We start from the raw sequence: 12,414 nt of genomic DNA on the forward strand, positions 1-12,414 counted from the left end.
TCATTTCTAATCCAGTCAAACTTGAAACAATGGCTCCTGTCAAACTGCAAACCCTGCTCAGATCTTCCATTCAACAGAGGTCCCAAGTAGGCATCCCATGCCCATTGCCTGGCCAAGTCCCCGGGGCCCTCCTGAAAAGCTGCTGCCAAGAAGATGACAGAGGCCCTTGTTTGGGGACCAGGCTCTCTTGGATGCCTCCTGACTGTCCGGCTGGATGAAACCTCAAGCAAGTCACTACAGTTCCTCAGCCTCAGTTTCCACATTATTAAAATACGGGGCTTAGCTTAGACATCTCTAGGATTCCTCGGAGTTTTAAAAGTTTATGATTCTAAGGGAAAAAATATTCAAGGTATTCACTGGTGTCTCTGTGGCCCTGAGGTGGGGTCTATAATGCTGACAATGCCTGCCCAGATCTTCCTTGGAGCACTTTTTGTGGGAGCAAAGAGCTAACGACAAAGGGGGTGTCCAAGAAATGACCGAGCAACGTGGGATGCACAGACATTCACATGGGAACATCACTATGCCACAAAACAACCAACAGAAGGGATTCAGAGAACCATGGAACATGCTGGAGAGAGGAAAGCAGAAGCAGGAGAACCATAAGCAGAATGACAATGGACATGAAACAGCACAGAATAAATGCAATGACCACCTGGGGACACCCAGACACAGGCTGCTGCTGCCTCCTCCATGGGAGGAAGGGAGGCCCAGGGAAACCCCCAGGGGATCAAGAAAGGGGGCCAGGGGACAAGCCGATCTCAACATCTTTCCATGTTCAGGGACCAACAGGCTCATTCTGGAGGGTTAAAGATTCATCTAACTTTGACTTGTTATTATGAAATAAGACTCAGATTCAGCCCATCATTACTGGCATGTTCTCTGACATTCTCACTCCAAGAACAGAGTAAGAGAGAGGATCCGGGAAGCAGGGAGGGGACAGCCCTAAGATTCCCGTCTTCAGTTACTACACAGCAATACAGCTGTAAGGGGCAGAAATGCCAGGAGTGTTGAAGATGTCTCCTTTTGCCTATGATCCAAAGGGTGTCTCCACTTCTACATGGCATGGTTACTTAATATTTCATTAAGATCTAGTAATGAATGCCAAGGTATTGTACCAATGTACTAGGGAGGAAGCGAGCCCCAGACTACAGCTGCTGAATTCCTGACTACCAGGCTATGCAAGCACTGGTTAGAGCCCATTTTCACCCTTCACCAAAAGGGAAAGGGAATATGTCTAGGAAAGACTTGGGCAGATGAGGGCCCCTTACATGGTGTATTTTGCTCCTGAAACCTCCCAGACCCTGCAGGGCCTGCCTGTGGGGGGACAGCCTAGCATTTGGAGAACTGCTGTCTCACTAGGTACTCCTGGTGTGATGGGTGTCCAGAGGTAGTTATTGTACTGACCTAGCTGAGCGTGGGCCATGAGATCTGCAAGCACTGTGGCGGCAGCGGCGGCGGCAGGAGCAGGTTTCCCTCCCGGGTGGGATGACGTGGAGGATGCAGAGGATGAGGTGGAGGAGCCCTGAATGACCCGGTGAAGCCAGGGTTCTACGCTGGAATGGCTCTGGAGTCGCCCTTGCCGCCGGAGCGAGCCCTCGTCTTCAGAGGCTGAGGACGTGTCTGTGATGGAAATAACCGCGACAGGGGGGTCATGCAGGGCGAGCCAGGCACTATCACTGGGATGAAGACAGTGAAACTACCTCAGGGACAGAAGGCTGTGGGCCTGGGAGATGAGGCGTTGCCTTTGGAAGTGCCCAGGCACCCGTGTCTGTGCCAGTCTCCAAGCTCAGGGACTCTGCACAAGCCTCACAGAAAAGCCTAACTCTCTTCCACTTGGCAGTTCAACCAGGACCCTGGTGCTATCGGTGACGTCACAGACAGCTAATCAATGGCCCTGAATGGATGCTGCCCTGACCACTGACTCTTCCAGACTAGTCCTGAGCAAAGCCAGTGAGAAATCAGCTTTGGAGAGACTCGAATCCTTGCGCTCATGCAAGGACAACCATCTTGTACCATCCTGCAACTGTTTGGTTAGTGCCTAGAGCCCAGAATGGCTCAGTTCCTTATGCTTTGAGAAACGTGTGCAGTCCATTATAGGAAGAGTTGGAATCAGAAGAGCACAAGCCAGAAGGCTGGGTGGGGGAACCTCCTGTGTCGAGGCTACTCATCTGCTCAAAATGATTCAAGAGAATTCAGATGGTAAGAGTGGACTCTGTCCTCCAAATGAAGTGGGGTGTGCTGTGGTGGGTGGGACAAGGACCTTTAAAACACCCCTTATAACAGGAGACAGAAATCAGATGTATCTGGCTCTCCCACAATAGCCACATGGAGGCCCTCACACACTGCCTGGCAGCTCTGGGTGGGCTGGTCATGTTAAAGCTGGGAGGGCAGGGGGCAGCTGCAGAGACAGTGACAAGTGGATAGAGTCACACCCTAAGCCAGCAGTGAGTTCAAACCTAGGGTCCATTTCCAGTTTCCCATAAGAAGCCGACACCTGCAAGCCTTTTCGCCTTCCCCTGCTCCTCATTACCAGAGATAAGAGTTTAAAAACACATCCCAATGAGGAAGCAAAAAAATGAACTGCTTCAAGTCCAGACCCTTCTCCCTTGACGTGGTGATGGCCTCGAGGCCCAGCCCCGACACCTCAATGTGCAAGGACCACCTGATATGCCACGCTGGCTTTCCCTCAGACAGAGGAGGAAAAGGGAGGCTCCTGTGAATGTATGTGCACACGTGCGCGCACACACACACACACACACACACACACACACACACACTCTTACACGTGGATGCTCACACAGACATATATATACCCAATATGTATATTCATGCACACATATACACATCCCCGTACCCACACACATGCATGCGCACACATATACATGACACATGCTCAGACACATGCACACAAGCACACATGTGCTGAGCACCTTCTCCTACATGTCCACATGTTCACACATATGAGTGCAATGTGCACACATGCACACACATCCGCACACACGTGCACACTCCCCCAAGGAGGCCAGAGCAGCCCCTCTGCCCACCCCACCAGCAGTCACCGTAGAGGCCAGTCGGGTACCTGGAGGGGTGTAGGTCTCGACAGAGGAGTGTGCGAGGACAGAGCGCCTCTTGGACGGCATGGGCATCTTCCTTTCTTTGTATTTGGCTAATGCAGCTTGTACGGCTTCGGTATGGATGTCTGCAGAGGAGACAGAGTGTCACCCAGGGTAGGTACAAGGCCACCATGACTTCCACATGGCCTGACCCTGCAGCCTCCAGCCTCTTAGTCCCCCAACCTAAGGCAGGGAAGGGGGGGGAGCCTGCATCCCTGGATAAGGGTCCCTGGATACCCCATGACCATGGAGCCTCATCTCTCTGTTCTCTTTCCTGAGGCCTCTCTACCTTTGGCCTCAGGGAGGCTGCCCAGGTGAGACAGGTCTTTCTCCTCACCCCCAATACACACCTGTCCACTGGAGCCAGAAACTCAGAAAGAATCTGGCTCCAGTCTCATCATGACTTCTCTGAGAGTAAGGGAGACAAAAAGGCAGAGGGTGCCATTTCATCATCTGGGGGAACATTACCTTCAATTCATCTCTTCCACATCCCAACCAAATTTGGCATTTCATTTCCCACCACCATGCCTTTGCACCAGATATGCCCGCGATGCTAGGAACACCTTCCCTTTGTTGCTCAGAATACCTGGCTTCCCTCCAGGTTTCACTGCAATGATATCCCCTCCAGGAGTCCCATTCTAACCCCCATGGTTCCCCAAATGCTCTTCGTGTGCTTCCCTCCTCAGCAGAATGGGAGCTCCTGGAGGGCTGGGGCTACTGTGTCTCCCCAGGGCCGGGTATGCTGTTGGCCCTTGGTCTATCTCTACACTACTACCTTCATTGCCTCTTTGCCCTTTCCTAATCTGCTCCTGAGAAGGGCACAAGCAGGGAAGCAGAAGTGGGCCTTGTCAAGCTGGTGGGAATAGGTTGGGGCACCTTCTCCTCCTCCAAGTGCTCTCGGGACACAGCTTTCTTACTCATAATGAGGTTCACAGTGGGCTCCCCCAGCTTCACCATGAGCACATCATTCCTGCTCACTCCCTTTCTCATCTGAGTTGTAGGAAGGCAACTCAGTAGAGGACGGGCTTGGGCTGAGGGACACTGGGCCACAGAGAGCTTTAGGAGGTGACCACTGGCATTTGTAGCACCATGAAGAAGACGCCTTCCAGTAGGCCTCCTTCCTCACCAAGAGGGTCAGATGATAGAACACTGGCAAACTCATGATGGTCCCCCACTTAGGGCCCCTCTGCTCTCCCTGCGCACACGTGCACACGTGCACACGCGCACACGCACACGCACACACACACACACCCCTCCTCCCTACCTTTCCTTGTTCTCAAGCTTGGTCAATCAGAGTCCAAGTCAGCAGGACCAGACATGTTTCACAAAGGCTGCTATGTGTGCTGATGGGGGCCCCAATCACCACCCACACACTCTGACAGGTGGCCTGGGCTGGAGGGAACCAAGGTCCCATCTCAAACTCTTTTGGGTGAACAGTCACATGCAGACCCACCCCCCCCAGACCTGATGTTATCACAAAGATTCAGGGCGCCACTCTCTGATCTGGGGCTAGCCAAGGTCTCTGCTCAGCGTTCTCCTCACTAGGAAACAAAAGTCTACAGAGATCAACTGTCACGTCTGATATCATTCGGCTAAGAGCATCACCAAGTGCAGAGAGGCCAAGGGGCAGACCTTAGGAGCCCCGCACCCTGTGATATACTTCACTTTCCTGGGGGTCTCCTTTGGCATCTAAATCACCAGAGAGAAGGTCTGTGTCCTCCCTAGTGGGTGTCCCCTAGGGAGGCACAAGACTTCACCCAGAGAACCCAAGGAAAGAGCTGCTAGCTGGTCATCAGAAGGGAGATGTCCAAGTTTGGACGATTTGGCAGCTTCTGATAGAGTAGTGACAAGAGAAGTCTTGGATTTTGCTGAGAAAAAGTTGGCCAGGATGCTATAGGATGGAGGGAAAAGGCAGAATCTGGACCCAAAGAGGCTGGCCAGGAAGCAAAGGCCAAGGAAGGGTGGGCCCAGAAAGGAACCAACAGATGGACAGGAGAAACTTTTGAGAGGCATTGCCGGCAGGCTCTGAGTACAGATGGGCTGGCATGGTTTCCTCAAGATGGCCACACCTGGATTTCCTGGATTATGTTTCCCCACAGACAGCTCAGGGGAGAAAGCAGGTCTGGTCTACCCAGACTCCAACCAGTCATTTGAGAGCATGTTGCTCTTTGGGGATATGTGCTGATTTTATCCTGACCAAGGACTCAGAAAAGGCAGAGATGAACTGTTCACCCAACCTCCAGGAAGGAAGAGTAAATGCAGCACATGACAAAGGTAGGATCTCATGGCCTCAGGGGGAGAAGAGCACGTGCTCCAGGAGCTGAGGATCCCTCTGGGGTTCCCATGTCAGATCACCCTGAAGCACTTAGTTGGGTGTGAAGGCAGCCAGAGGAGGGAGGATCACCAGCAAAGCTTTGGGCCACAAGTTCATGTCACAGAGGATGGCCTGAAGGACCTCAGGAAGCTTGGCCCCAGAAGCAAAGGCCTCAGGGGGGACCAGAGGGCTTCAAGTACCTGGAAGCACAATCAGATGGACTCAGTTTGCCCCCAAAGGGGAAAAGGGGACTAGGGGGTAGTTGTGAACAGGCAGAATGAGACTTCATTTCATGGAAACCTTTCTCACAATGAGGGCTGTCCTGAGGGCAATTGGAGGGCGAGGAGCTGCCCTCCCTGAGGGCCCCCTGACCACTCTCCCCCAGCCTGGTATCCACCAGGGGTTCTATCTCATCCATTTCCATTGCGTTGTTTTTTCAGATGCAGAGACATCAATGATCCTTCTTAGGATATCGCTCAATCAAAGAAGACAGTTCCCTGAAGAAATGCAGATTCTCCACTGGGAAAAGTAAACTCACTTCCTTCTGGAAGCCTTGGACTAGGAGAACTTTCTTCATCCTCATATCCTTACTGGTCAGCACCAGAACAGGAGGGAAGTCTCCTGGGCCTGGCCTCCCAATGGCCTCGCTCCTGAGTAACCAAATTTGTCATTTCCAATCTTTAATTACTGTGCAAGACCAAATAGTCAATGATCTCACAGCCCAAGCAGTAGCAACAAAGGCCCGGATGAAGGAACAAGGTGCGAGCTGGTCAGACGGGAGCAGGAACCCCAGGGGGCACGCTGGGAGAAGCCTCCAGGGGCTCCAGATGCTCATAAATCCTCTCCTCAAACTGGTACGAGAGAAGATAGAGAAAGGTGACCGCAGCTGCGCAGCTCAGGGCAGTTCAGCTAAGGGGCCCAAATTTATAACCTGGCCCTGCCACCTTAATGCCTGTCACTTTGCTCTGGGGGGCAGCAAGTGGGTGCCACAGGGTGGAAGAACTGAGTTCAAATCCAGTCTCAGACACTTACCCACTAGGTGACCATGGACAACACCCTTCCTTTTCCTCTGCCTGCCTCAGTTTCCTCATCTGTAAAATGGGGATGATAACAGCCCTCACATCCCACGGTTGTTGGGAGGAGCCAGTGAAAGCCCTTCTACACAGGAGGCATCATCTATTCTTACTGTGATGAGGGAGCTGCCCTCAGCAGGCCAAGGTCCCTGAATCCACAGAAACCAGGTTCTTGAGCAGTTCTTACCAGACCGGAAGCGCTCATCCCTCGCATTGGCAGAACGTGCCTTTTGCTGCTTGGAGCTGGTGGCTGGGGTTTGTGAGGACCCTGAGACTCTGTTCTCTGCTTGGAGAGAGGGGTCTACACCTGAAACAGAATCCCAGCACAGGTCAACATTCTCTGCTTAGTTTCAGGTCTATCCTTCATTTAAAACCATATGTCTTCTTCCAGTGTTCCAGAAGGACAAACCACTACCCTCACTCAGAGCTGGGGAGGAACATCAGGGCAAGTCCCTGGATGGAGGCTAGGGACATTTCCTTGCCAGAAACAAGAGTAGATTTTTCTGTTAAGTGGAATTTTTCTACCTATAAACAAAGCACCCCTTCTAGAAAAAAAAAAATTAAACCTCAGTCCCAAGTACAACCCTGGACAAGGCAGAGAATGTCATATGGACAATGGTGGGAAAAAAGCAATTGGAGATACCACTCTTCTCCCTCTTTCTCCTCCCCTCTGCCCCCTCCCCTCCCTTTCTCCCCTCTCCTTTCCCCTTTTCCCCTCCCCTTCTCCTGACTCTCCTCTCAGGGTCCAGCCCCAGGCAGTCTCATCACTCAATACATCCCTTGTCATTTTTGTGGGCCAATCTTGTGACTTCCCAAGATAAACCAAGTGCTGAGCTCCCCCACCTCCCTTGCTATCCCAAATAGGGTTCTCACTTCATGTAACACACGTTGGGAAATGGCAAGTGTAAATCAGCATTTCTGCAGATTCCACTTTAAGAGGGCTGAGCAGGCTTTTCCTCAAGGTGTCTTTTGCATCACTTCTGGATTTTGTGCACACACACCGTGGGGCTGGAGGTTACAAGGCAGGGTCCAGGAGGGAATCCAATGCCAATCTTTGCCCCATTAATTGCTTCCCTGGCAGCAGTTGCTTGGCCCACCACTTGAACCAGTGTCTCTGTCTAGGGATGTGATTTCTGGCTAGGAAGATGTTCAGGAGGACCAGCCCCTGTGGTGGGAGGCCCTTCACAGGGCTGCTCATCAACCTTGGGTATCCACCTGCCACCCAGTGCTCACCTGGGGCTTCAAGAAGCTGGAGTCATCCCTGCAGATGGGATAACCCCAAGCATGGGAAGCCTTCCCCTGTGGAATGGGCAGGCGCTGTGTGGCACTGAGAGCTTGATCAGGCATCAAAGATGCCACTATATCGTGGGCCATTACCAGTCATCCTGACCTCTGTCTGGCCCCTGGACTTCAGAGACTCCAGAAGAAAGAGTGAGGCTGACAACCTTCTACCGCTCAGCCTCAACTCAAGACATCACCCTGCGACATCACTGTCTCTCCTCAGAAAGGAAGAATGGACAAAAACCACCACTAGATTACAGGACATGGTATGCACAGGTCAGCAATACCTGGGAAAAGCTCCAGCAAGGCCTCGAGTGGTCAAGCTCTTCCCCCACAGCCCATAAAACACCTGTAAAGAAAGACTCTCAACAAATTCTTGAGCAGCAGAAGACAAAGAACAATGGAATGGAGGAGATTTCCAGCCCAGGATGACCTAAAAGGGCCATGGGAAAGGTCTGTCACACCTGACGTGGAGCCGAGCCCAACCCAGCCCAGCCCAGCCTTGGCAGTGCTACACAGCGCCCAGAGGAGGACCACAGCAGGCCTTGGGGGCAAAATCCCCAGCGCCAGGGGCAGCAGTTTGCAGATTCCTCAACCCACAGGCACCAAAGGTCAGTGAGAGGGTTTTTTCCGCTGGTTGAGAAGGGAGCAGGGTCTTCCCATAGCTCTGGCCTTGGGTGGCAGCGGCAGAGGCCAAATTGGGTGGCAACAGCTCCCACAGCAGCCCGCATTTATTGTTGGATCATAAAGCCCCTGGGGGATCTGAGCAGTTGATCAGTACCTCAGCCCTGTGTGGCAGCCCTGCCCCCACCTAATGCTCCAGGAGGAATTGAGCAGCTGATCTTTATCTCACACTGAATGGTGGCACTGCCCCTGCTTAAAGCCCCTGGGGAAACTGAACAGCTTATTTGAATCTCAGCCCCTAGTGTTGGCTTGGTGGAACTGGAGGCCAGGTGGTTGTGGAGAGGAAACTACTACTCACAAATTCTGGGCACAAAAGATTCTTGTTGTTCCCAGACCAGTGTACAGGCTTGATTGTGCCACCTTGGAGGAACTGAGATCTTACAGATCCCCAGAGTATACCCTACTGTTGACAAAGGACCCAAAAGTCAAGTAACTGGTTGGGAAAATGGCCAAAAAAGGGAAAAAAAAAATAAGAAAGTTACTTTCCTGGTGAACAGTTATCTTCTCCCATCCTTTTGGATGAGGAAGAACAATGCTTACTATCAGAGAAAGACATAAAAGTCAAGACTTCTGTATCCCAAACATCCAAAATAAATATCCAATGGTCTCAGGCCATGAAAGAGTTCAAAAAGGATTTTAAAACTTAAGTTAGAGAGGTGGAAGAAAAACTGGGAAGAGAAATGAGAGAGATGCAAGAAAATCATGAAAAGCAAGTCAACAACTTGCTAAAGGAGACCCCAAAAATGCTGAAGAAAATAACATCTTTAAAAACAGGCTAACTCAATAGGCAAAAGAGGTCCAAAAAGCCAATGAGGAGAAGAATGCTTTAAAAGCAGAATTAGTCAAATGGAAAAGGAAGTTCAAAAGCTCACTGAAGAAAATAGTTCTTTAAAAATTAGAATGGAAGAGATGGAGGCTAATGACTTTATGAGAAACCAAGAAATTACAAAAGAATGAAAAAATGGAAAATAATATGAAATATCTCACTGGAAAAACAACTGACCTGGAAAATAGATCCAGGAGATAAAATTTAAAAATTATGGGACTACCTGAAAGCCATGATCAAAAAAAGAGCCTAGATATCATCTTTCATGAAATTATCAAGGAAAACTGCCCTGATATTCTAGAACCAGAGGGCAAAATAAATATTGAAAGAATCCACTGATCACCTCCTGAAAGAGATCCAAAAAGAGAAACTCCTAGGAACATTGTAGCCAAATTCCAGAGTTACCAGGTCAAGGAGAAAATATTGCAAGCAGCTAGAAAGAAACAGCTTGAGTATTGTGGAAATACAATCAGGATAACACAAGATCTAGCATCTTCTACATTAAGGGACTGAAGGGCGTGGAATAGGATATTCCAGAAGTCAAAGGAATTAGGACTAAAACCAAGAATCACCTTCCCAGCAAAACTGAGTATAATACTTCAGGGGAAAAAATAGTCTTTCAATGAAATAGAGGATTTTCAAGTATTCTTGATGAAAAGACCAGAGCTGAAAAGAAAATTGACTTTCAAACACAAGAATCAATAGAAGCATGAAAAGGTAAACAGGAAAGAGAAATCACAAAGGACTTACTAAAGCTGAACTGTTTATATTCCTACCTGAAAAGACAATATTTGTAACTCTTGAAACTTTTTTCAGAATCTGGGTAGTTGGTAGGATTATATACACACACACACACACACACACACACACACACACACACAAACACAAACAGAGAGAGAGAGAAAGAGAGAGAGAGAGAGTCAGAGAGCACAGGGTGAGGTGAACAGAAAGGGATCATATCTAAAAAAAGTAAAATTAAGGGATGAGAGAGGAATGTATCGGGAAGAGAAAGGGAGAAATGGAATGGGGCAAATTATCTCTCATAAAGAGGCAAGAAAAAGACTTTTCAATGGAGGGAAAAAGGGGGGAGGTGAGAGGGAAAATGTGAAGCTGACTCTCATCACATTTGACTCAAGGAAGGAATAAAATGCACACTCATTTTAGTATGAAAACTTATCTTACAATACAGGAAAGTGGGGGAGAAGGGTGAGGGGATGATGGAAGGGAGGGCAATGGTAGGAGGAAGCAATTAGAAGTCAACACTCTTGGGGAGGGACAAGGTCAAAAGAGAGAATAGAAGAAATGGGGGGCAGGATAGGATGGAGAGAAATATAGTTAGTCTTACACAACATAACTATTATGGAAGTCATTGGCAAAACTACACATATATAGCCTATACTGAATTGCTTGCCTTCCCAATGGGGATGGGTGGAGAGGGAGGAAGGAAAAGAAGTTGGAACTCAAAAGTTTTAGGAACAAATGTTGAGTATTGTTCTTGCACACAACTGGGAAATAAGAAATACAAGTAATGGGGTATAGCAATTTATCTTGCCCTACAGGACAAAAGAGAAGATGGGGACAAGGGAAGGGAGGGATGTTAGAAGGGAGGGCAGATTGGTGGCAGGGGTAATTAGATTGCTTGGCATTTTGGGGTTGGGGAAGGGGAGAGATGGAGAGAAAATTTGGAACTCAAAATTTTGTGGAAATGATTGTTGAAAACTTAAAAGAAATAAATTTTAAAAAATTAGAGTACGAAGGGTACATGGGAAAGGTCAAAATAAAGTTATATGAGAAAAAAAAATATCTTATGCAGGCAGCAAAGTGCCAGAAATGAAATTTGAACCCAAGATCTGAGCTCAGGTCTTCCTCCTCCCAGGCCCAGTACCTTACCCACTGAGTCACTGGGCTGCCCCCAAGTGTACTGGCAACAAGAGACCAGGTTAAGACATTCTAAGCCAGTCCAGGGAGTGACTTCATCCTTGATGCCATGCCTACAAGGCCACTTAGTGGAGACCCCACAAAGAGAGGAGAGAAAAGGATTTCCAGGGCCAGGAGATCCCCTCCTAAGAGGTAGAAGGGAGATGTCTAATGGCAACCACTTCATGTTTGAATCCACTCTTCCCAAGGACCAAGGGGGTCTCCAGGGGAAGACTGAGCCTCCTGCTTGGCAGGAGGAGATGCTACTGTCTTAGGTTCTTGCTTTATCTATTCAGTAAATATTCCTTTGTGGGAGCTGCCTGGCATTTAACGGCTCACTGGCAGTAGGGACAGATTAATTGGACAAATGATACTGGAAGCAAAAGAGAGGGGATTACAAGTCATAGCCCCCAGGGTCATCCCTACCAGTCCGATGGGAGAAGTGGTAGCACATTCTGGGTAACCCAGGTGCTGCTCTGAGTATGAGTCAGGAGAGGAAGGAGCAGAGCCAAGATGGTGGAGAAGTGGGATCAAGTACGACAAGTAGACCTCCCAACAGGGCTAGAATGAGCATCAAACCTAATCCTGACAGAGAAATCCAAGACAAAACAAAAAACGCAGTCAACTATTTTTCCAGTACAGTTCAGCACAAAGAGACAGACACCCATGACTGTGACCATGGGGTTAAGTCATTCCAGGGCACCATGACTCCATGCAGAATGTGGGAAGAGGTACCAACTTCCACTACGCAGATCTGGGTCCCAGACCCCAGGTGGACTGAGGAGGAGATTGCACACTAAGTATTAAACAGGGAGGAAATTCAGAAGTGAATAGCAGCTGTGTGGTGAGGATCACAGGAGCAGAACAGGGCAGGAAGCAGACCAAAGGGGAACCTGGGCATTTTGTCCCTCTCAAGCAGCAAAGCTTTCCACCAATGCTCAGAGCAGGGGACAACAAGCAGATTTGTTTTGGGTCAGGTTCCCAGCTGGAACGGTTTCAGAGAGCCTGAAAAAACAACAACAGGAACAGCTCAGACCTCTTCTCCCCAAGTGTGCAGAGCAGGCCAGAAGAATGAGAAAACAAAAACGAATTCCCCCATACAAAGCTGTGATGGTGTGACTACAAAACATCCATAAGCAAAGACTCAAAGAAAAACACAGCTTGGGTGCAAATTCAACTAGAATTCCTAGAAAAGATCCATCATTT

At 49.3% G+C, this 12,414-nt stretch overlaps 1 protein-coding gene across 6 annotated transcripts in view; it reads right to left on the reverse strand.

Moving 5' to 3' along the window:
• The window catches only part of DIP2A (disco interacting protein 2 homolog A), a 111,630-nt gene that overhangs the window by 55,296 nt on the left and 43,920 nt on the right, over positions 1-12,414 (reverse strand). For 4 of the 6 annotated variants that reach the window (XR_011974025.1, XR_011974024.1, XM_072640777.1 and 1 more), the window contains exons 3-5: positions 6,688-6,807; positions 3,080-3,199; positions 1,405-1,620 (exon numbers count right to left, since the gene is read on the reverse strand). Coding sequence is in view for 4 of the 6 variants with exons in the window: in XM_072640777.1 (XP_072496878.1) it covers positions 1,405-1,620; positions 3,080-3,199; positions 6,688-6,807 (456 nt within the window). In the remaining 2 variants the exon portion in view is untranslated. The remainder of the gene's footprint in view (positions 1-1,404; positions 1,621-3,079; positions 3,200-6,687; positions 6,808-12,414) is intronic. The other 2 variants (XM_072640775.1, XM_072640776.1) reach the window with 2 other exon arrangements.

The sequence above is a fragment of the Notamacropus eugenii genome, chromosome 2 (assembly GCF_028372415.1).
Source record: "Notamacropus eugenii isolate mMacEug1 chromosome 2, mMacEug1.pri_v2, whole genome shotgun sequence".
NCBI lineage: Eukaryota > Metazoa > Chordata > Mammalia > Diprotodontia > Macropodidae > Notamacropus > Notamacropus eugenii.